This window comes from Pygoscelis adeliae, unplaced genomic scaffold, assembly GCF_000699105.1.
Source record: "Pygoscelis adeliae isolate BGI_AS28 unplaced genomic scaffold, ASM69910v1 Scaffold445, whole genome shotgun sequence".
In the NCBI taxonomy this organism is placed as follows: Eukaryota; Metazoa; Chordata; class Aves; order Sphenisciformes; family Spheniscidae; genus Pygoscelis; species Pygoscelis adeliae.
The window spans coordinates 296,603-318,768 of NW_008824894.1; the positions used below are offsets into that span (position 1 = coordinate 296,603).

The 22,166-nt window shown below is 44.2% G+C and overlaps 2 protein-coding genes across 2 annotated transcripts in view; both read right to left on the bottom strand.

Annotated features, from left to right (window-relative positions):
* Window positions 1-426, bottom strand: part of ENDOV (endonuclease V) — an 11,960-nt gene extending 11,534 nt beyond the window's left edge. The window contains exon 1 of the mRNA XM_009324578.1: window positions 422-426. Within this exon, the coding sequence (XP_009322853.1) occupies window positions 422-426 (5 nt within the window). The remainder of the gene's footprint in view (window positions 1-421) is intronic.
* Window positions 75-22,166, bottom strand: part of RNF213 (ring finger protein 213) — a 54,800-nt gene continuing 32,708 nt past the window's right edge. The window contains exons 33-66 of the mRNA XM_009324579.1: window positions 21,728-21,875; window positions 21,227-21,362; window positions 20,604-20,792; window positions 19,998-20,137; window positions 19,405-19,559; window positions 18,833-19,045; window positions 18,261-18,442; window positions 17,359-17,479; window positions 17,150-17,250; window positions 16,702-16,881; window positions 16,002-16,165; window positions 15,804-15,906; window positions 14,975-15,089; window positions 13,852-14,062; window positions 12,679-12,869; window positions 12,235-12,363; window positions 11,271-11,381; window positions 10,785-11,027; window positions 10,038-10,119; window positions 9,375-9,409; window positions 8,951-9,045; window positions 8,034-8,193; window positions 7,531-7,711; window positions 6,602-6,693; window positions 5,774-6,025; window positions 5,323-5,455; window positions 4,538-4,621; window positions 3,433-3,613; window positions 3,108-3,309; window positions 2,887-2,964; window positions 2,373-2,570; window positions 1,473-1,562; window positions 1,182-1,360; window positions 75-635 (exon numbers count right to left, since the gene is read on the bottom strand). Coding sequence (XP_009322854.1) covers window positions 482-635; window positions 1,182-1,360; window positions 1,473-1,562; window positions 2,373-2,570; window positions 2,887-2,964; window positions 3,108-3,309; window positions 3,433-3,613; window positions 4,538-4,621; window positions 5,323-5,455; window positions 5,774-6,025; window positions 6,602-6,693; window positions 7,531-7,711; window positions 8,034-8,193; window positions 8,951-9,045; window positions 9,375-9,409; window positions 10,038-10,119; window positions 10,785-11,027; window positions 11,271-11,381; window positions 12,235-12,363; window positions 12,679-12,869; window positions 13,852-14,062; window positions 14,975-15,089; window positions 15,804-15,906; window positions 16,002-16,165; window positions 16,702-16,881; window positions 17,150-17,250; window positions 17,359-17,479; window positions 18,261-18,442; window positions 18,833-19,045; window positions 19,405-19,559; window positions 19,998-20,137; window positions 20,604-20,792; window positions 21,227-21,362; window positions 21,728-21,875 — 5,028 coding nt within the window. The 3' untranslated portion in view covers window positions 75-481. The remainder of the gene's footprint in view (window positions 636-1,181; window positions 1,361-1,472; window positions 1,563-2,372; window positions 2,571-2,886; window positions 2,965-3,107; window positions 3,310-3,432; window positions 3,614-4,537; window positions 4,622-5,322; window positions 5,456-5,773; window positions 6,026-6,601; window positions 6,694-7,530; window positions 7,712-8,033; window positions 8,194-8,950; window positions 9,046-9,374; window positions 9,410-10,037; window positions 10,120-10,784; window positions 11,028-11,270; window positions 11,382-12,234; window positions 12,364-12,678; window positions 12,870-13,851; window positions 14,063-14,974; window positions 15,090-15,803; window positions 15,907-16,001; window positions 16,166-16,701; window positions 16,882-17,149; window positions 17,251-17,358; window positions 17,480-18,260; window positions 18,443-18,832; window positions 19,046-19,404; window positions 19,560-19,997; window positions 20,138-20,603; window positions 20,793-21,226; window positions 21,363-21,727; window positions 21,876-22,166) is intronic.

A 22,166-nucleotide genomic window follows, 5' to 3' on the forward strand; every position in this document is an offset into this window, starting at 1 on the left:
CAGTGAAGGAGCAGCTTCCTTCGGCGTTTTTTGTTTTTCCAACTTGGTCCCAAATTCTTAATAGTGCTGAAAAGGCGCCGTGGCAATTAAGTGTCAAGAGAAATGAAGATTGGGGGGAAAAAAAAAACCAAAAAACAAGCCTTCCCCAGCACTAGGGAATGATGCTTTTTACAGATGAACCCTTTTTTTTATCAGGTGGCTGGGGGTTTTTTGGTTGGGGGGTTGTGTTTTCTTTTATGATGCCTTCAAAAGTCTCTGCTTATACACGCAGCCTTCTGTTTCTCCACCATCCTTCTGATGCATGAAAGCATCTGATCTTTGCGTCACAGTTAGTAAAAAGAAAACAAAACCAAAACACCTGAAGAAACCCAAAACCCAAACTCAAAAAACCACCCCCCTGAGCTTCCAGAATCTCACTGACACCATGCGTTTGTTCCCTGTGCATGAGGAAGGTCAGACAGAACGAGCGGTGCTAGTGCTCCTAGCTCTCCCTACACTCTCTTTTGAAGAGAGCGGCTGCTTTCCACGTAGCGGTAGCATGAGAGAGAAGAATCTCATCTGGGAACATCTCTTCCAGCTCTGTAGCTAACTCAGAGTCTTTTGCATCAAGGTAAGGAATGAGCGATTCCTTCAGGCTGGAAAACAAAGAGCAAAGGTAGTATTAATAGATGGTGTACAGCAAACTACAAATGCTGCATAGTATTGTGTGGTAGGAATGCACCAACGTTAAGTACACAGAGTTTTAACACGTGTATTTTGTAAGGAGGAGGATTAAACAGCCAGTCAGATTTATAGAGAGGCTAAAGAACCCAGAAATGGGAGGCTGCAGGTTAGAACCAAGCTGTTGGGGCCAAGCCATGCGTGTGGAAAGCTGAGTGTGCTCATCTGAATGACTGCAGAAGTGCTTGTGTTTATCTTTAGTGCTCATGCTCCTGGTATATTCCAGCAGTGTTCCCAAAATAGCTTGTGTAAGATGAAGAAGAGTCATACATGCTAGAAACAGGCAGTGTTAGTCTTAGAACTGGCTGCATATTCTTCATGTTGATGGCTGTGCTTTGTGTCCAGCAGTGCAGTCATTTGCCAACAGAACTGTTGCCATCGCATGGATTTTCAGAGGCAGAGAAGCTTAAGTTAGTAACAACAACAACTGTGGGTTGGTTTGGGCTGCATAAATCTGTTACCTCCACGTGGGTCTGAATTCATCCACAGCTTGGACACGTCTCAGCTTCAGGACGATCATTTCATGGAGCTCCTGCAGGAAGGTTTCCAGCCTCGCGTGGACAAGGAATGTGTTGAGGAGCTTGGCAATCTCTGGACTGAGCTCAGCTTTGTAGACTGTACTGATGTCTACAAAAGGATCCTAAAAATGCAGCGAGGGGAAAAAAAACACAACCAACCATACATATTTGAGCAACTTCATTTAGAAAAGAGGAAACAGCTGATTAGATGCTGAAGTCATGAGTGTACCTTACCCTTTTGAGGCGCAGAAGCTGCTCAGATTTGCGGGTAGAGAGAAGTTGCCATAGGGCTATGTTGTGCTTTAGGTAGCATCGTCTAAAGGCCTGAAAGAAAAACACATACATGGAGTGAACCTGGATGTAAGGGATGTATTTAGGAACCTGTCCACACCCTGCCCTGCCCATGCAGGTCAAAACTGCAGAGGAGCACAACTGCAGGGAGTTCACCAAGCCCTTTCAACCTGGGTGTAGAAGCCCATCTGCAATAGGCTTCTCTCTCCCTCGTCCCCATTTTACCTCCAATAATCCATCTTTTTGGTATCATGAAAGGGAGTGGGAAAGTGATAGGGCTATGTCACACTTACTTGTCATAACATAGTGCCATTGGCCCCTGTCAGTAAAGGGCCTCTCTTCACACATCATGAGGAGATAAAGCCTTCCCCTATCACCACTTTGGAGAGATAAAGGGATATTTTCAATCCTGCCCAGCACCAGGCAAGCCAGTGTCACTGAAAGCTGACTCTTAATTGAAAGTTGTCCCTTTTCTCAGTTTTAGCATTGCAACTTAATTATGCTGACACTCCACTGAGAATTCTCCTTCCTGGTGCTGACAGAAGAGCTTGGATCTGCAGAGAAGAGTTCAACCTCCTGCACATCCCGCACCTGACCTTTCTGTAGGGTTTTGCAAGAACCTGCTGAGCATCACAAGCTATTAGATGCTCCCACCTTGCAAACACTGGTTGCAGGGGAAGTGAAAATTGTTTCCCCTCTGCTGTTGAATACGGTGGGGAGGGAATTCTATCACATACCTTTTCAAGCTGAACTTCTGCTGGGCTTGGAGATCAGGCTGCCTGGATTTAGTATAAACCAGTGCAGATATCCTGTAAGAATAAGAGCTTTGCTCTCAGGACTCACCTGCAGTACATGAGGGTTTGTCTGATCACCCATCTGCAGAACTTTTTCTATGTAGTCAGTCAGAAGCATTTCAGCATTCTCTCCAGCCATGGCCAGGAATCCCAAGGTAATTTCAATGATGGACAGAGCATCACAGACATCACTATACGACTGTAGTTCCCCACTGATCATGTTCATCACAGAACTGGGGAGAGCACTCTGAAAACCATGAAGGCAAAGCAGTTGCTAATATTAGTTTAGAGCCATTCCTTATTGCTGCTCAAGTTGCTAAAGTCATGGAAGATAGCAGAGCCCCAGATTTAGGAAACTGAAAATGCTTAACTTTATCCCTTTCCTTTGTAAATCCTGACTGACAAAAGGCGGCCAGTTTGCGCATATTCAAGGCATGCCAAGAGATTAGCGGACAAGCCTTCAGAGCAGATGAAAAAGGCAAGTGACGGAAGACAAGCCTGACGTTTCTTGGGATGTCAGGGGTCACATGCTTTGCCCTGTTTCCTCCAATGCAGAAACCCACCTGATCCAGCTTATTCCTGACATCATTAAACAGCTGCTCATAATTCCGATCATGCCTGTACACGAGGGTAGGTATTCCCTGTCAGGAGAGAAACCCACAGTTGTAAAGCTTTGGTAACATTGCTAACCCTGCTACAGTGCATGCCTGGCTGCAGCAAACACTGCAGGGCTCGTCAGCCAAGAAGCTGTCTGCAGAAAACATAGCTAGCTGCCTTCTCCTACCGTTAGGGTGATGAGTGGTTTTCCCTGCAGGAACTTGCTGATGACTTGCTGCTGGATCCTCTCCAGATCAAAGTCCTGCAATGTCTCCCCTCCCTTCTCCATGCTGTACTGGCAGTTGGACAAGATCAGAGGAATCAGGTCTCTCTCAACCTCGTAACTGATCAAGTGCAGGTCAGCCACTTCTGACGGACTGATCAAGTACCTGCAGAAGAGAAAACAGTCTCCATTTAGAGTGAAAAGCCTTTACGAAGCAGGGAAAGCTGATTGTGTGGTAGCAGGTAATACAACAGAGCCCAAGAAGTGCCTAGCTGGAATAGCAACATACCTATCATCTTCCTTGACATGTTTGTTCACCAAGTGGATAAATTCATTGTGCAGACTAATGAGGTAGCTGGCTAAGGCTGTGGAGCAGAGGCCCAGCCCCTGTCGACGTGGCAGAAGGACTTCAAGCTTGCTGTCCAGAGTTAGGTCAGCATCACAGTAGCCTTTAGGAAGCTTAATCTCCCCTGAAATAAAAGGCAGAGAAGGCTGAGGTGGCCCAGAGCCAGCCCGATGAGCAAGCCTCTCCTGAGCTGACCCAGGTCAGGAGAAAGTATAGAACCTGAAAAAAGCAGTACTCTTTCCATTACTTGTAAACACTAAAGGGAGCAAGTTCAGGTGAGAATACTACAAGAAGGAAACAAATTCTTCCATTTGCACCCAAATCTTCTTAAACCTTTAATGGCTGTTGTGGTTTAACCCAGCAGGCAGCTAAACGCCACACAGCCGTTTGCTCGCTCACTCCCCCACAGTGGGATGGGAGAGAGAATCGGAAAAAAGGTAAAACTCTTGGGTTGAGATAAAGGCAATTTAATAGGACAGAAAAGGAAGGGAAAATAATAATAATGATAAAAGAATATACAAAACAAGTGGTGCACAATGCAATTGCTCACCACCCACTGACCGATGCCCAGCCAGTTCCCGAGCAGCAGCCGCGCCCACCCGGCCAACTCCCCCCAGGTTTTTTTTGTTCAGCATGACATCATGTAGTGTGGAATATCCCTTTGGCCAGTTGGGGTCAGCTGTCCTGGCTGTGTCCCCTCCCAGCTTCTTGTGCACCTCCAGCCTCCTCGCTGGCAGGGCAGTATGAGAAGCTGAAAAGTCCTTGACTTAGTGTAAGCACTGCTCAGCAACAACTAAAACATCAGTGTTTATCAACATTATTCTCATCCTAAATCCAAAGCACCGCACTATACCAGCTACTAGGAAGAAAATTAACTCTATTCCAGCCAAAACCAGGACGATGGCCAAGGTCAGTTTTGAAGATATGTCTCAGCATCACTGATGGGAGGAACTTTAACTGTCAAAGTAGTAGAGGAGCATTGTCTGACAGCTGGCAAGCTCTTGCTTTCATCACTCTCAAAATACTGCTGGGAAAGAAAGGTACTCACCATTGGTGTCCAGCGAGCTTCTTAGCTTGTTCCAAACAGACAGAAACACATTCACTCTCCTCTGTAACAGGTCCCTCATCACATCTGAGGAATAACAGAAAGACGAATCCTTGAAACACTTTTTACTGGCAACACCGTGAAACTCCATAATATAAGAATTTTCAAAGCACACCACTGAACTCTAGGCATCTGCTCAAACAGATCAAGAGAGACTAAATAGACATTAAACAGTTTTCTAATGGTATCAAATTGAGTCATTCGCTCTGTTTATATTCTTCCATTATTGTCTGCTATTGGCCCAGGCTACAAGGCTGGATGGATCCTTGGTCTGATTCTGCATGACCTTTAAGTACTTTTCCATAAGTACTTAAAAACAAGTAATTGTACTTAAGTACAATTGAAGGAGTTGCCACAAAATGTCTGTATGCTGCTTATGAATGGAAGGGAAGGACATCTGTTCCACCTTTTAGGCAGGCCCTACTCTAGGGAAAAACTTAAATTCAACATATCCACTGCTGCATTCAGGGATTTATCTTGCCTATCTCTGAGCAGAGTCCCCACCCCTTGTGAGCAATCTTCCTGTGCTTAACTATCTTTAAAGCCATCTGATGATTTTTCCAAGCATAACTCCAGGGTTAAGGTCTCCAATTCATTTGGATGGGAGTTAAAAGGAGAATAGGGGGGCTTAAGATTGCAAGCTCAAGAGAAGTTTTCACTTTCATTTTCAACTGGACTATCCAGTGCTTTTTGTTTCACTAATTACAGGTTTGGCACAGTCTTCTCACCTGAGAGGGGTTCGTTGAGGAAGTCTCTGATCGAGCAGTGCTTGACATCAGCAGTGTTCTGAAATCGCCTCACCAAGTCTCTTTGCAGAGCCAGAATCTCTGGTAAGAATTTAACCAGCCTCAGTTCTGTTTCCTGGAAGAGGAAAGGGGGCCTATGAGTAAGGTTGTCCTTGGACAAAACAGTTTTGAATACTTTTATGGAATTACTTTTTGGATGTTTAAAAGAAAAAATATTTTACACATGCAGTTCTCAAGATTATAGAAAGTTATGAGAATAAAGACACTGTACAATCAAACAGTGGTTTGGTCCCGGGCAACTGGCTCTAGGCAACCCTGCCCAAGCAGGGGGTTGGACCTGATGACCTCCAGAGGTCCCTTCCAACCTCAACCAGCCTGTGATTCTGTGAACTGATCTCTGAACATTGCAGTCTCATCCCTGTGTCACACCCACCTTCTGCAGAAACTTCCAAAGGAGAGGGACAGTGTCCTTGGCATTCTTTTGCTGGACTACATGGCCCAGGTTCTCCACTGAAATCCTCTTTCGGCAGCTCCACATCTTGGAATGATGTATGTGACTGTCCTTTGGCAGCTGGGACAGGAAAGTGACCGGGTCACCATAGACTATTTTCACTATTGGATTGGAAGAAATTCTCTCATCCTCTTGTATTTGTCTATTTAACTTCAGAAGTTTTTTATCCAAATCCTGCATTAAAAAAAAAAAAGAAAATATATCAGAATTGGCAGCATCCTGCCACGTTGAACCTCCACTAGAGTATATTTCCCCAATAGCTTGATGACCAATCGACAGAAATATGTCAAAGCAGAAGATGAACTCCTAGGGAAGGCATGTAAAACACATACTGCAAGACAGCTGTTTATACCATAAAGTTATTCTTTGTTCTCCAGCTCATCCAACTCGCAGGTCTTCCATTCTTGAGATGATGTATATGGGGGCAAAGAAAAAGGCAGACAGGATTCATTTGGGGCAACTACATGCTCACTTGGACAAATACTTTCAACTGAGCTAAGACATTTCTGCTTTTCCAGCTATACAAAATCATCATAGCACAACTCTAGTCTCAGAAACTCATTTCCACAGGTAGAATAAGGTTGGCTGACCCTTACAAATTAAAGCTAACCTGCAGTTGTGTCATAGGTGGCTTGGCTTTAGGAATAGCTGGGTGAAAAGTATAGCACAGCTATTACAGCAGGTCAGATTTCCAAATAAGTGGATTTTGAACTGCTCAACTACTGAAATTTTATACAGTAAATTTCTCACCTCCAACTGAGGAACAATAATTGTGTTTGCAACAATTTCTTCCCATTTGTTTCTCTTCTCTTTGGTGGAGAGCGTATCAAACTGAACTGGCCCTGCAACAGGAATATTTAGTCTCTTACATTTGCAATATTTCAGTTAAAAGAAAGCACAGATTCTCCAAGCTTCCAGATGTGACATCCTTGCAAGTTAGCATGATGAGCCAAGAGCGATTACAGAGGTCCTAGAAGCTAAACTAGTATCTTTGTCTAGCTGGAGAGTGTCATCCAAAACAGCACACAGTGATTGCAGGTTTTCAGAAGCTTCAGTCCAGTCATTCATTTGAATGATATGGACATTTATACAAGTCATTCATAAACCCAGAAAGGTTAAACAAGTTGTCCAAGGTCAGACCATGATCAATGACAGACCAAAGAACAGAGCTTGGAATACTGATTTGTGCTGTCACACCAAAAATATGGCTATTACGTATAAATCCCACTATGACACAATGACTTATGTCAACTTGAACTCCAGATTCTACCATGAACCATACTCTGCCATCCCTCTTCTACCAAATAGCTTCTTGGTAGTCATTTAGAGGGCAGTACAGTATATAGATTATACACAGCATGAGCTATTATGCTTTGAGTAGTACCTCTGCTTGTGAGTTGAAAGCTCTGTCAATGTGTCATGAGGTTGTTTATTCAATAATTCCTTTTCAGAATTATGCACCAAACCTTGCAAACCCCACATACTTGTCCGAAAGAAAAGTAAACAGCAAAAATTCTTCACTCCCTACAGCAAGAAAAAAGCCTCAAAATTTCCGGATCTTCCTCGTCAGCTCAGATACTGCCTGTTAGAAATTGTCTGTTAGCAAAGAAGCTAAGTAACTGCTGCCCTTAAAATGCTGATATAGCTTGCAGATGTGATATGGCAGGTAGTTTCCTTACACTGGCCTGGGTGCTGATGGGCATCCTTGAGGAGGCTGCTGAGGACAAGATGAAGCATGTTGATAGTCTCATCCACACTCTTCCCCAAAATTTTTGTCAGCTGTGCCAAGTCCTCCTGAATATGCTGCTGCAGGAAACTCACTGGGTTGCTCACTGATGGCTTGATAATCTTTTGCAATGACTAAAGAGCAACAAAAGGCAAGAATGAGCATAGCCAGTAACATCAAGCACAAGGCATGCAGAACTACAGTCTTACCAGAAAGTCAACTCTGTCCTACAGGATTCCTACCACTTGAACAAATCCAGGCAGGTATGCATGTATATGCATGCATGCAAGTGCATGAAGGAACCAAAATCATTCCTGGGCAAGGAGGGAAGTGAATTTTGGTCCTGCATCTTGAAAGACTGCCCTAGTTACTTGGCAATATGATGAAAAGGACCATTGTCATACAGAGGTTTCACTACATTTCATGTGGCCACTTGGGACTATTATTGGAAGATACCTGAGCATTTTTTGTGGCTCCCAGCAACATTGCCAAATGTGTGAGCAAGCGTATCAGAACGAAGACAACTGGGGACATGGCCCGATCAGACATTCCCATTGTTTTTCTGTGTTGTGCATCTCCAAGTATGTGGCCAGTTTGAGTTCTGTCTTCATTATTCCTGTTGGAAAGCATATATTATTCTTTTGCCTTGACAAAACACACACAAGAGATGTCTTTGATACCCAGTAACGTCTTTTTGACCCAGAAGTTCTTTGAATGCCATAAAAGCTGCCAATTAAAAGTGCTGCAGGGGAATGAGGACTTCCAGTAAGTTTTGTACACAAATAAGCCAATTTGTTTGGTTTTGCTGGCTGATTACTCTTCCTTGGACATCTCTTCCTAATACATTTTCTATGAAAGAGGCAACATCCAGCCCTGTAGAGCAAGATTAGCCAACTCCATGCTGGATAGATGAGAAACCACTGCTGTTAGAATTAGTAACTTTAACATTCTTACACAAGGGCTCTAAGTGCTAATCCAGAGAATCGAGGAGGAGAGCACAAGTTATAGTTACCAGAGCTCTGGTACAAGTTCTTCAGTCGTGCTGATCCATTTAAGAAAATGTTGCCTATTACTCTACGTTGGTGTAGAACCACATAACCTGTATCAGCCTGGATGAGCAGGGAGATGAAAACCCCTAAACCAGCAGCTTCACAAGATCTTATGTTAAGGCAGTTTCTGCAAAGTCAGAATTATACCAATACTCCTAACAGCTGAGCCTCTTCCCCTCAGAGGCCCATGTCTGAGCTAACAGGGAATCCCACATGCCACTTTTCACGTAGCAGCGTGAAGTGGTTGGTACCTTTTGCCCTGAAAGCACGACAGGCAAGTACTACATCATTTAGCACTGAAAAGGTTAACGAGTCAAAGCGTACCGGAATTCTTGAAAGCCAGGCAGTGCTTTATGCCATTCGCCTCCAACTGGGACACCACAGTCGAGACAGCGGCTAGTTTCCATGGGGCGGCCACACTAGCAAAAAGCAAAATGAGAACACTGAATTCCAGAGTAAGAGCCTCTCCAGCATAGAAAGAGAATGAAACAAAAATCCAAGCGGTAACTGGTTAATTTGAAAACTGCTACTGGGCAAAGGACCTCTGCCTCTCTTGTTTTCTAGATTTATGGTATAAGCTGTGTTAGAGCTATTCTAAATTTTGCATTACAATGGCAAAATGATTAATAATATAGAGTTTAGAAAATGAACTGCTGTGCAACAGAACATTAAAACCAGTAAAGAAAATAAAACAGTTTATTGTTGAAAACACCGCCTGCTTAAAAACCCACCAGTCTCAAATTCTTACCTCTCCTACAGTGCAGGGGTGGCCATTTGGACATCCTATCAAGAAAGAGAAACAAACAGGACAGTATTATAAGAGAGACATTTATGAAGCCCCTGTTATTGCCTTTCATAGGGACCATCATCTTGGAGCAAGAAATACGCTTCAAGATCTAATCAAAAGCACCGACAGTCCCAAAGCTCAGAGGAGTGACAGACCCACATAGGAACCAGAGGAAGTTTTCAGTGCTCCTCTCCTTGAGAAACAAGGAGTGGAACTCTGAAAGAATCTGCTACTGAGTACCAAATGGGCTGGTAAGCATGAATACTCCCACCCCTGGCTTCCTAGTCTGCAGTAAGATTCTACTGCGGAAAGCAGAGAACTGAAAGCTGGCCAGGAAGGTGGCAAAGTGCTCCTCTTCTGCTCACCCCACTTCAACATTGCCAGAATTAACAGGGCAGGTCTTCTGCACTCTCAAACTTTGTAAACAGCTATAAGCTTGAGACTAAACAGAACCTCGAGGCACTTTGGTGCATTACCCACATAAACGATAACCACAAATCTTAATTTACAAAGGATAACTCATGCTGAGAAGAGGAGCGTGTCTGTCCTCACATTTGGAACAGTTTCATTCAAAAACCAAGGATTATCTTTCAATTTCTTTCACAGCCGGTCAGGAGCACTTACTGTACCAGTGCAGAGTGGCCACTCCTTCCCAGGTCCTCGCCTGAGCCATTATATCTTCTGGCATTGTAGGCAGAAAAGAGTGCTAAGAAGGGAAAATAAAAAAGGTGACAAATGAATATATAAATCAGTTCTTTCCTGTAGCAGTTGCTCACTGGTTTGCCATCATGAATAAGGAACAAGAGACATCTGAAAGCAGAGGTCATGTAGGTGAGGTACATGCACATTTTCAAGTTCTACTTTTGCAAATCTACTCTTAAGAACTGTCAATATTGTTAAGCCTTGCATGTGCACTCTCTAGACATCCTGAACTGGATTCCTCTTGGGATGGCCTGATGTACCGTAGAGTGTACCAGCACATTTCCTTACACCTTGGATAGCCAAAAGTAGAGCAGCAGATCCCCCCACCCTGACTTAGCCTAGGGCTCCACAAGCCATTATCCTCTAGAGCATGCAGGTCTCCACAGTATGACCTGCCAACTGCTTTCAGACTTGCTCACTCAAATATCAGCAAAAGTATCTGCCCGATACTGCTCAGGACGCAGAGGTACCTTGAAAAGGTACCAGTCCAGAGCTTGTTGTTGTGCTAATTAATCCCAACAACACTGAAATAATCATATATCGGTAATTCACAGCTAAAACAATACATTGGTGCTTTTGATGTTAAGAAAGGTTAGGTTATAGAGATCCAGCAGATACATGAAAGAACTAGCAATATGCTGAACTGCTATCTGAGTTAAATCTCTTTACCTCCATGGTGCACGGACGGAATGCCAGATTCCTCAGAGGCTGCAGGATGGGGTTCTGCCCGCACAGCAAGACAGCTGCGGTATGAACAGCCATTTCAATTAGCGCACCATCGTGGCTGAAGCTTTGAGGATCCACTGTCAGAGATGGCAGTGCATTCATCACAAGAGAAGCTGTAAAGCGCTGCAGGTCTGGAGAATTCAGGACTTGGGAGTTCTGGATGAACTTAGTCATAGCATCTGTTTGCTGAAAGCACATATTTAAAAGAAATAAAACGAGCTTGATATTGCCCACCAAACTGAAGAGGACTATCAGCCGCTTCCCATGCTGTGTTGCCCCTGCTTTGAAAACATTTTCACTCTGCTCTGATCAGGACATAACTGTATTTGGGGCAGAAGAACAAAAGGCTCTTCCACCAATGATTTATATCTCATTCATCCTTACCAATGAATCGTGTTTGTCACGAGCTTCCAAAGTGAAGTCTCTTACCTGCTGTTTGGGATGAAGATTTGAGTCACTAACTCCATACAGGGCGGTGACCTCTCTGAAAATAGCCAGGAGCAGATGGACAGATTGTACAGCTGGGGAGCTGCTAGATGCCTAGAAAAGAAGAACTGATGATGTGGCAGAGAAGAGCCTGGAGTTGTCACAGCTGAAGTTTGACAAGGTTTCAGCTGGTTACTGGATATGCAGGCTTCAGCAGGTCTGTGGTAAAGCTCTCCCCACACATGTAGGGGGATAGTGCAGAAATGGCTATTCTAGCCATAAATAAATGAGTAATCTGTCAGCACTCAAGGTGATTGAGGGTTTTACATCAGAAAACTCTCGAGTATTTTATTCTTCTAAAATCCAGTCGGAATTGCAATCTTACTAGGCACCAATCTGTACATGCCTTCCTTCAAATCAAATCAACGTGTAAGTGAAAAAAAAAAATCACAACCAGTGTATAATAGATGGTACACAGACATTCAAAGGTGCATTGCTTGCAAACTTCTTCCTGAAGATTTTCATATACAAAATACATATTGGAAAAAGGTTACAATTACACAGAAATCACCTGTTTGATTTTTGCATGGCAAGATGCAAGGCTAGGCAGATATGGGCAGGCAGGGAGGAGGCATAAAGCTTCTTTGATTATCTGCCTACTCTCCAGTCAGTTGGCTACAAGGTGCCTGTATTGCTTACTGCAAAACAAGCTGCTGTGATAGATTACAAGGGGAGAAAAGCGAGATGAGGCAACCAACGGAAATAACCTCAGAGTTACATATGCTAGAACACAGGTGAGAAAGTAAAGCAAACATATGCGTGTCTGCCAGCATAAGCCACAGTAACTTTCAAGCAAAGGCAACCCAGACATCTCCACCAGAAGGGACACTGCCAACAGGAACACAAAGCTTAAACACTGGCCATCCAGAACCCACAGTAGGATTATGGTGAGGAGAACGTGCCCTACCTTCTCTGCCTTTAGAAGACCCTCAGTCTTACACTCAATCATGGCTTTCCCCACAGCATCACGCAGGACTCTGTAATTCTCACCACATGCCAGGTAACGATCGATGTGATTAGACTGGCTGTTCTGTACCTACAAAGGGAAAAGCCCATGGTGAGCTTTTGGACATTAACCAGCCATTGGACAAGGCAGAATCTCCTCTTCCTCCCAAGAACCGTGGCATTTCAGCCTTCGCAAAGAGACAGCAGGCAGGCATGGCAACCCAAATGGCTTCTCACTGCCATAACAGACTCCATTCAATAGAGAGCAAGGATAAGTCATCTTCGCAGCCACTCGCACTGTGGTGGGTCCCCCAGAGCCACGCAACAGTAGAAACACCCCAAAGCAGTACAAACTGAAGACTAAGAGGAGACCATAGCCATCTCCAAGGAGACACCTCTTCTTTACCTGCTGCAGAATTTCCACTGGGAACACCCAGTTAAACTGTGCCTCTGTGGCAAGCTTCTGAGCAAATTCCATCCCACACCGACTAGCAATTTTCCGGACTAGGTAAACACGATGCCAGTCATTCTTGGCATAGTTACAGAACATCCTCACATTTGCCAGGTAACGCTGCTTCTCCTCTACCCAGTCTTGCTCTGAAGGGGAAAAAAGAAAAAAAGGCAAAACCACATCCTACCTTGTAAAACTTTTCTGTCGGCACTAGCTGTAGCACCAAGCTCCTTTTACTAGTACTAATTACACAGGAGCACTGAGAGCCTTCTCTTCCTCAGAAGCTTATCTAGAGTATTTCCTCAGCTGGATTTCAGACAATGGTTCATTTCTTCGACAGAGGATGACACACTACTTCCATTTCCTTCTCTCAGGGATAAGTTTTCCCATTTACTGGTAGTTCATTCTCAGAGCTCTTCCATCTTGCTCAATAATGGCTTTCCATTGTCTCAACTGCCAAGGTGATGGTGCTCCTTGAGAACAATCTCCTGGGATGCATTTTGCTAGCCTGACATCCTCGATGCAAGGGCTGGACACTGAAGTCCCTCGAAATTAGTTACATTACCGCACTTTGATGCTTCATGGACTGTGTAAGTATCAGATTCTCCACACACTGTTCTCCTTTATTGGGTCAGCAAATCAGCTCAAAACTTCTTTTACTTATTTTTTTGGAAGTATCTCTTCATCCTTTTTAGCTGTGCAGAGCTCTCATTCATATAAAACAATAAGCCTTACAGCAGTCATGTATCTGAAGCATCATTTATGCTTTATTCGTTTATTCATTCAAGTTCAATTTAGTTGGTCCTAAATAAAATTTCACTGTTAGCATCTGGAGGATAAAATAAACCTCCTTCCAAAGGTGCAACTGCTATCTAACTACACCCTAGCAGTCACTGGCACAGCCTTGCTACTAGTTATAGAGCACTTCTATACATGGTAAAGAGGACAAATAATGACTGACACTGCTAATGAAAGAGAAAAGAAAAAAGCTGATGCACTCGTTCTTGGTCATGCATCAAAACAAGTTCTAGCACAGCACAGATGCATTGGCTGTGTCCAGCCCATCTCCCATGGTGACTTTGTTCTGTATACGGCACTTCCATTTGATAGCAGAATAATTAGACTTACCTGTGTGCTTATGCAATTCAAAGAGCAGCTCTGCAGCCTTACTCAGGTACAAGCGAACCTTGGCTACTGCCTGCAGATATTCAACAGATGATTCCTGAGGAGTTTCTCGATTGTTCTTTGGGAGATAGTTCTCTGGAAAGCCTCTGTCTCCAGGCAGATAGTTTATATGCTCATATCCAAGGCTGCCCTCAGACTTTTCACACATAGAATCCTAAAGATGGGACAGAGTATTGCATGAGTAGCAGAACCACTTAAATCAGATGTCCTGTGCATTGGTACTTTATATCTCCAATGCATCCACACTGCAGTAAGCACATTAAACTTTCATGTCTCTCACAGCACCTTCCACCCCAATGCCATTAGCTTCTCCCTGTGACCTCTCTGGTGCTTATCCTAAACCTCTGCCACATCGCCAAATACCTTCTTCAGCAATACACCCAAGCTCTCCCCAGTATTTCCTAAGCATGTAGTTGAGCAAGATTATTATAAGCATGCTGACTGGCCACACGCATGCTGAAACACACATCACATGCTCCAAGATGCCAAGCTCTACCCGACTTTCCCTTAGCAAAAATACAAATTTTGATCTTGTCTACCAAGTCACCATTTTAACGAAAACTGTAAGAAATGAAACCTCTACCCTGCTGTCAAGTTTGTTTAAAGTTGTCCAAAGCATTAGAAGTTATGCAAGGGGAGGTAAGGGAACAATCCAAACAGCATAATAATCTAAAGCTCTGCAAACAAAAAAGTGTCTGTGGAAACAAAGTCTAGTAGTGGACTACTGCAACTAGAAATCCCCATGTGTGCTGCACTCCTATGTTGGAGTTGGAGTCTTATCAGGCCTCACTTAACACTTAGACACCTGTCCAAGGTGTCCAGGAGAAAGAAGAATTTATGTAATGCTGCAAACACAAACAAGCCTTACTTTGGAAAGCAAGGCTAGTTACTGGAGAGCAGGTTCTGACAGGGCGATTTGATATAATCTTCTTTTTGCACCTTCTAGTTGGGCAGCTAGTTATGTGCACAAGAAACTTGCCTAAAATTGCAGAAGAATTTCTATTAATGACTTTTTTATTCCTGCACCAGTTTTATTACCCAGCTCTTACCTACCCAGCCCTCTTACCTCCAAGCAGTTGACAAAAAGCAAGTAGAGTTCTTTTTTATCATTTTTCTCTAGGATCTTGTTGTGCTCTACCCGGGACAGGTAGCGTTGCACATCATTTTTCACTTCATTGAAGCTACAGGAGAGAGAAATACCCCCTTACCACAATTGCAATACTGACAGCTACTAATGTTCCAAATCGTGATCGAACTACTAGTTATGTCCATGTGACAGGTGGGGGTCACTCTGGATCCATCTGGAAGATGGAAAAGCAATTGTGCCATCTTTTGCCAGATGTCATCTAGCTTCACACTCTGAGCTAGGCTTTTATCATCAACAATGCCAAATTAGCATTTCTAGGGCATAAGTCATCTGATCTATTTTAGGCTTCTGATTTAGGAGATGATCACACTTGAGAAATGGCTTTCTGTGCACCGACTGCAAAGGGAGGCTGGAGGAGCTAGTGTGAATGGAGAGGTCTGTGTAAGCATACAAAAGGTCATTCTTGATTAAATGTCTGTGGATGAGGAGTATTACTTTGCTGATCTAGAGCGTATCAATTAGTTGGCTATCTTTAGGTTACCAAAGCCACCCACGCTCAGCACAAGTCTAGGTTAACAGTAGCTATGTAAACCTTGGCACAAACTGGTCAGATGCTTCAACACAAGTTACATGCAAGCCGGCCAAGTTGCATAACTAATAGAAAGGCACAGGATGAATTTCGCCTCTAATGATTCCAATTCAATGAATAGGAAGTGAGGAGAACAATCAGATTGGTTTGATGGGGTCATGAAAAACAAAGCTGAACCAACCCCTAGTGTAACATCCATCAATTGGTGACTGTACTCACCTGTACTTCAAGAGGAGCTTCAGCATTACTGAGCGGATGACAGGAGTTTCATCCACTTCATCATTAAACGGGGACAGAAATTTTGTGTAGATAGTAGGGTGATCTGTGGAGAAAAGAAAAAGACAAGTTTGGCAGGTGACAGAAAGTGGCAAGAGAATCAGCTCCATGAGGCTGAACGTCAGGATGAAGGGAGCTCACCTGAATCTTTCAGGAGGCTTCTGTGAACAAACAGCAGATTAAGGAGCTCTTGGATCACCTCTGCCTCAGGGGGTTCGTTGTCCTTGAAGCACATGGTAGTGACCACATCTATGAAGAAATTATTGCATCTCTGCCGGAACAGGGCATTTCTTGCTATGGCATCTCTAGGGGAAGGGTAAAAAGCATTAGAACAATTTTCAAATGCAGAACAACTTAAATAATGGATGAAGCAAAGCAGACACAGGCAAAAGTCACCAAGGTGAGATACTCTTCCAGCTTTCCAAAAGGCTGGATTTGTGCAGCACTTCAGTAGTATTGCCTGCAAAGGCCGTATCACATTGACAACTAAGATCACAAATGGCAACGTGATGCCAGATACATATACTGAGAGATTTTTGCTAAGATATCACAAAGCAATCCAAGGTGACAAGCAGTTCCCTTGTCCGATTCAGCCACTGACAGTGCTTTAGCTTTACAGGGTTTTGTAACTACAGTTTTCTTACAGGGGCCAAGGCAACTTCCTCCCTTCTTCTGAAACAATAAACAGAAAACGGACAGGACCTGTTCCTGTTCCAGAAGGAGCGGAGCAGAGTTCCCTCCACCCACTCTGCTCGCGTTGACAACTTTAGAGGTGCGAATCAGAATTTCCTCACGCAACTGGCCCCACTGCAACGCTTCCACCTTGAACAGGGTGGAGTACCTGAGCTCCACGGAGACATTTAAATGAACATCCTCCATGGCAACTCTGCAGTATGGACAATGCATCTGTGCTGGTACTAGCCACGTTCTGATGCACTTCTGACAGAACACATGGCTGCAAGGCAGGCAGACTGGATCCTTTGGCTCTCCTAGGCAGATCAGACATGACTTCAGACCATATCTGTAATGGAGAAACATTAATGAACACAATTGCTTCAATGTTGTCTTACCAAACGCCTTTAAGACGTTCATCTGCAACTAGACCAAGAAGAGATAACGGAAGACCTGTTGGCTAACTGCTTAGCTTCAGGGTGCAGAATAAAATGGAAGTTATCGCTCTTCACTTGGCTTTCATTACATTGTATGCAGCACTGCCTTACGCCCAGAAATATGCTGGCAACATAGGCAATATTCCTACTGGACCCTGCAACTTGTCTCAATGTCACTACCTGGAGAGCCTGTTGCTGACTTCATCCTTACATTGGCACAGTACTTTCATCACTGCAACAAAAGTTGGATGAGTCTTCATGTCTGAATCGTGCTGAAAACACTGCAGAGGAAAAGGACAAAGCTAAATGACTCAGCTCTAATACCCGAGACAAATTCACATGATCAGCAGAAGCAAACAGGGAAGAGCTGAAATCACATCTTTGCTTACCTTGGCAAGAAGCAAAGTATATTTTTTCACTAAATTCTCAAATTCTGGCATCAGAGTGTTGATGCCAAACGACACGTGTTCTACAAACAGAGACATGGAGAAAACCCGGTTCCAGCAAACTCTGTGGGAAGGAAAGCGTGATTTCAAAAAGTACAATTATGAGCTGAGAACATGAATGGAAGTGCAGTATCAGGTCATTCTAACGATCTCACCGCTTTTCATGCTCACCACTACATTTCTGTACTTCTTATGCAACTTCTTGCCTTGCCCTTTTGGTTATCAGCCCTGCTTTTTGTCAAGGACAAAACACTTAACAGCACCTAACAGTGAGCTTATAGCATAGGAGCCTGTCCTGTAGACAGCACTGCAGCAGAATTAAGACCACTGCAAAGACCTCCTCACACCTCTAACTTCTATATCATAGGAAGTAATTAAAAAAAAATCATAATCACAATTAACTACACTTTCTTCACTTTGGTTAAACTAAACAAGGTCTGTGAGAAACCAGGGTAGCTCTCTGGGCTTGTCTTCCAAGAAACGAGACTCAGTCTTAGACGCAATGAAGTTCCCCATCTCTCACAGTCTTTATACACATGGGATGAAGTGGGGAGACATTGCTGGTTAACAGGAACCTAATAAGAGTTCTAAATAACCCCCTGAACCCAGCTGGAATGCACTGGATGATACTGCCAGATTTAGAGAGAGAATCTACATGAGATGAGGGGAAAAAAAAAATCTGGTTCTTGATGCTTGGTATGTAATTAAGCCTAGTAGGAACCTGCAAAAGTCTGTGAAGTCTTCGTCTGAGAAAAGCAGCATCAGAGCAGCTTTCAGCCTGTACTAATATTCTTATTAACAGCAAGGCAAAAGATCAAGATTGTGAGCAGATCTGTGGTACGTACTCGAGTTCTTTTAGCAGCTGATGGCACCGACTCCCGCTCCTCTGTAAATCCTTCTCTTTACAAAGAAATTCAACAGGCATACGAAGATTCTTCACTTTCTGCAGCCAGACCTCTGTATGGGCTGTGTGCACTTGATTCTCCAGCTCTTCAGCACATACCATTGCAGCTAACACATCTAAAACCTAGATACACACACAGGGTGTAAGTATAACACAACAGTTGCATTTCAGAATTATTTATGAACCTTGGGCTCTCAATCTGGTTTGCTATAGCATGTGTTCTACTGAATAATGTTCTATTTGATTATCTTAAGCGCTGGAATTCTCATGCTCATGGCTCAGATCATTAGCACATCCTATTAACTGATGTGAAAGCAGGGCAAACTATTTTAAATCCTGCTAGTAACAGTGATAACGTAGCAGATTATTCCTAATACTGAGGATCCTGACTGAGCTTGTGCTTCCCGCTTTACTGTTGCTGAAATCAAAAGGAGACTGAACACTAGCTAATTCAGTGAAAACAGAAATCTCTGCTAGGGTTGAGGATCACAAAATGCCTGGTAGTGACTCTACCATCTCTGAATGTGGTATTCCATATCCTCCCTGGTTAATAAGGTAGTCAACCACATGGGGGTGTAAAGCCAGGATCCTAGAAAAGTTCTGCAGGCGGCTCTTGAACTGATTGTATCCAAGGTGGACCCAAGGCAAGGATGGCACTGTCTCCTCTCTTCTGGGAGATGTTGCCTTCCGTTCCGTTATGCAGGATGAGAACGCAATTTGCAGACACTGCAAGTTTAGAAAAAAGTTAAAATCAAAATTAAAAAAGAACTTTCATAACTCATTTTGTACTGGAAATCCTGGCAAAATTCTCTGAAAGAAGAGAATCAGTACTTTACAAAGATAGCCTTAAATGATGTGTCAATTTTTATAGGTGCTCCTATGGAAGTGCTTTTCTGAGTAAGGTCTCAGCAATTTCAGCAGCCACACAGTGTCAAATGCATCTGCTTTGTGGCTACCTTGCTATTAGTCTCTCTCAGAAGGGGATTTTGGCTGAGAAGGCAAGATTGATACAGAAAGGCATGTTCACGGGCATCATGCTCTTCTCTCCGTACAAAGGGTTTCCAGCTCTTGTTCCAGACACTGACCTGCAGCTCCTCTAGGGAGGACACACCAATGGTCAAGACAATAAAGTCTGTGATATAGCACTGGAAGAGCATCTGCCTTTCTTCCTCAGTCAGAGCAGAGATAAATTTTCCTAGTGCAGTTTCCTGGAAGATATCCACAAACTTCTCAGCTCGGTCTGGAAAATGAGAACGCAGAGAAAAGCTGAATATTAGGAGGAGGCTGGGTTTGAAACAGTTTCTATCCTAAAGAGACTGACACCTAATTAATAGCTGATGCATACAGCACTCCCCTCATTCAGAGCACTAATAAGGGATTTGAGGCCAGGCCTCAGCCCAGGCACCAGTGTCATATTTATGGAATCTCATCTTGTCATTAACTCTTGGCATTTCCACAGCATTTTGAATACAAGGGCACAGAGTATGTGAGAAAGACTAATAGTGAGAAGCACAAAGAAAAGCTAGTTGCACAAAGCTCTGCTGGCTCATACGAGCACAGAGGGATTGAAGGTGACTCCAGGGTCACAAAAAGGTAGAGGCACAGTAGCGACAAACCAAAGTTTACAGGGCAGGTGGATGGAGATGCTCTGTGTCACGAGCTCAAGCCAGGCTCTCACCTTCAGTGTTTTGGATGTATTGAGCTTCCAACCACATCTCATCCAAGTACTCCTTTATCCTCCAGCTGAAGGGCATCTCATTCCCAGCATCAGCAGACACCATCACGTTGTTCTGCACCAGAATTAGCTCTGGCTGAGAGCTAGGAGATTAAAAGGTCATTAACGCACTGGGCTTTTGCCCGGGAAACACATTCAGACAACAGAGGCAGGAAGCTGCAGAAAGCAAGAAATTAGCCCTAGAAGGAGATGAGGGAAGGGGAAAGAAGTGAAGGACTCATTAATACAGCTGATCCTGCCAAGTGTGTAGCATTAGGACTTACTCAGTAAGCATTCCCTGGCAAAAGGCCTGTAATGGCAGGACATGTAGGCTTCAAGGGCTGGGTAAGAAGTGTGAGCATGCCAAGAGCTAGAGAGCAAAGCCCAGGAGTACTGGGGATAAGGTAGGAAGAACAGACTTCTGAAGTCACCGAGAACTGCCCTGCTGCCTTCGGCACAGCACAGGGGAGCAACCAACAGTGTTAATCTCCCATGTGGATTTAAAGCCAGCGCTGGACTGGTCTCAGTGCTGCCAGCCAAGCCCTCCTGCTGCTCTCTCCAGTGGCTCACCTGTTCTTACCCACACCGTAAGGGACAGTCAGAAGTTTTGTATCACTGAAGATGAACATCCACAGGTTTGTCACCCACTCAGCTGCCGGCCTGACCAACAGCTCCAGATTGCCATTTCTGTCTATGACAGCAATCAGGAGAGCCAGGAATGGAGTGATCACGTTCTGGACTCGCTTCCACAAGGTGTGCCTTTGGGGGCAGAAAGAGACCAAGAAACCCAGAGGGAAGGTGAACAATGGTATCAGCAAATCAGGAGGTGGCTGTCCTGAAAAACTGCTGACATTTGCATGTGAGAAAGTCTTAATCCTGCCTTTAAAGGGAAAAAATACCTCCAAAAAACCCTACACTTCTCTCACTCGTGGCTCGCCTGTAATCCTACTGTTCCACTCAAAGCACTTGTGCATTCGTGCATTCCTGTCCCAGTACAGCCCGTTCAGCTGTAAGTCACCCTCCCTTAGAAGCCAGGAGAGGACAAAACTGCCTTCGGAGAGTTTCCAGTACAGACTGGAGACTGACACTGCAAATATTCAGATTACACAAAACTGCTGTGTCTGCTGCACAGTTGCCATTTGCAGACTTTTCTTGGAAGCCTGCAGGTTACAAGATATTGCTGCTGTCCTCACCTGAAGGTGCCTGCCTCCTGGAGAGCACTGAGATTGGAAGCCTCCCGAAGCACCCAGTTTTTTGGGTGAAGGGAATTTTCTTCTTGCTTCTTCAGAAGGTTGGAGAGACGAGCCTTTGTTATCTTCAGGAAAGAGGCTAGAAAACAACAGGGAACTTGCATTTTCTCTTCTATTGGCATTGGATCCAAACCCAAGTATCACACCAAGCACAGCATTTTACAATTGTTTCAATAATTGGCCAAGGGGGAAAAAAACCAGCCACCAGAGCTAGCACAGCCAGAGAAAAAGCCTGAACGCCAGGAAAAGTCCCTAAAGCCTAAGGAACAACTGACTGGAGCACAGACACACACACACACTCTTGGGAGATTGCCTGGGAGATCCACCTTGTCTACACTACAGCAAGGACCACTGACCTTTGGGTCCCCAATGAATTAACTTACATATTTTGGCGGTCCCCTAGATGCTCAGGGACACTACCTGCTGCAGCCAGGGAGCACATACCTTTCAAGTCATTCTCTTTGGACAGAAGGCCAAGGAGAATCTTAATTCGCTCTCTGCTTCGACTAAGATCTTCATTTTGGTCCCGTAGCATCCCCACAGCACTTTGTACACAGGTCCTCAGGAGTACAGTAGTGTCCAGGATTTCACCCTTCCCAAGAACAGCATGAAAACAAGTTCATTACTCTTCAGTTTTACACCCTTGCCCCCAACACATCCCTCTTAAAACAATTACAGTGCTCTCTAGAAAAGGCCTGTTTCCCTGGCATCCCATTTCCTAACTTTCCTCTCACCTCAGGATGCAAATCTAAGTTCTTCTTTTGCTATCAAGTACATGATACAACTTCTGTGGCCCTTTCAAATTGACAGGCAACAATGTCGTGGTTTAACCCCAGTCAGCAACTAAGCACCACACAGCCGCTCGCTCACCCTCCCCCCCGCC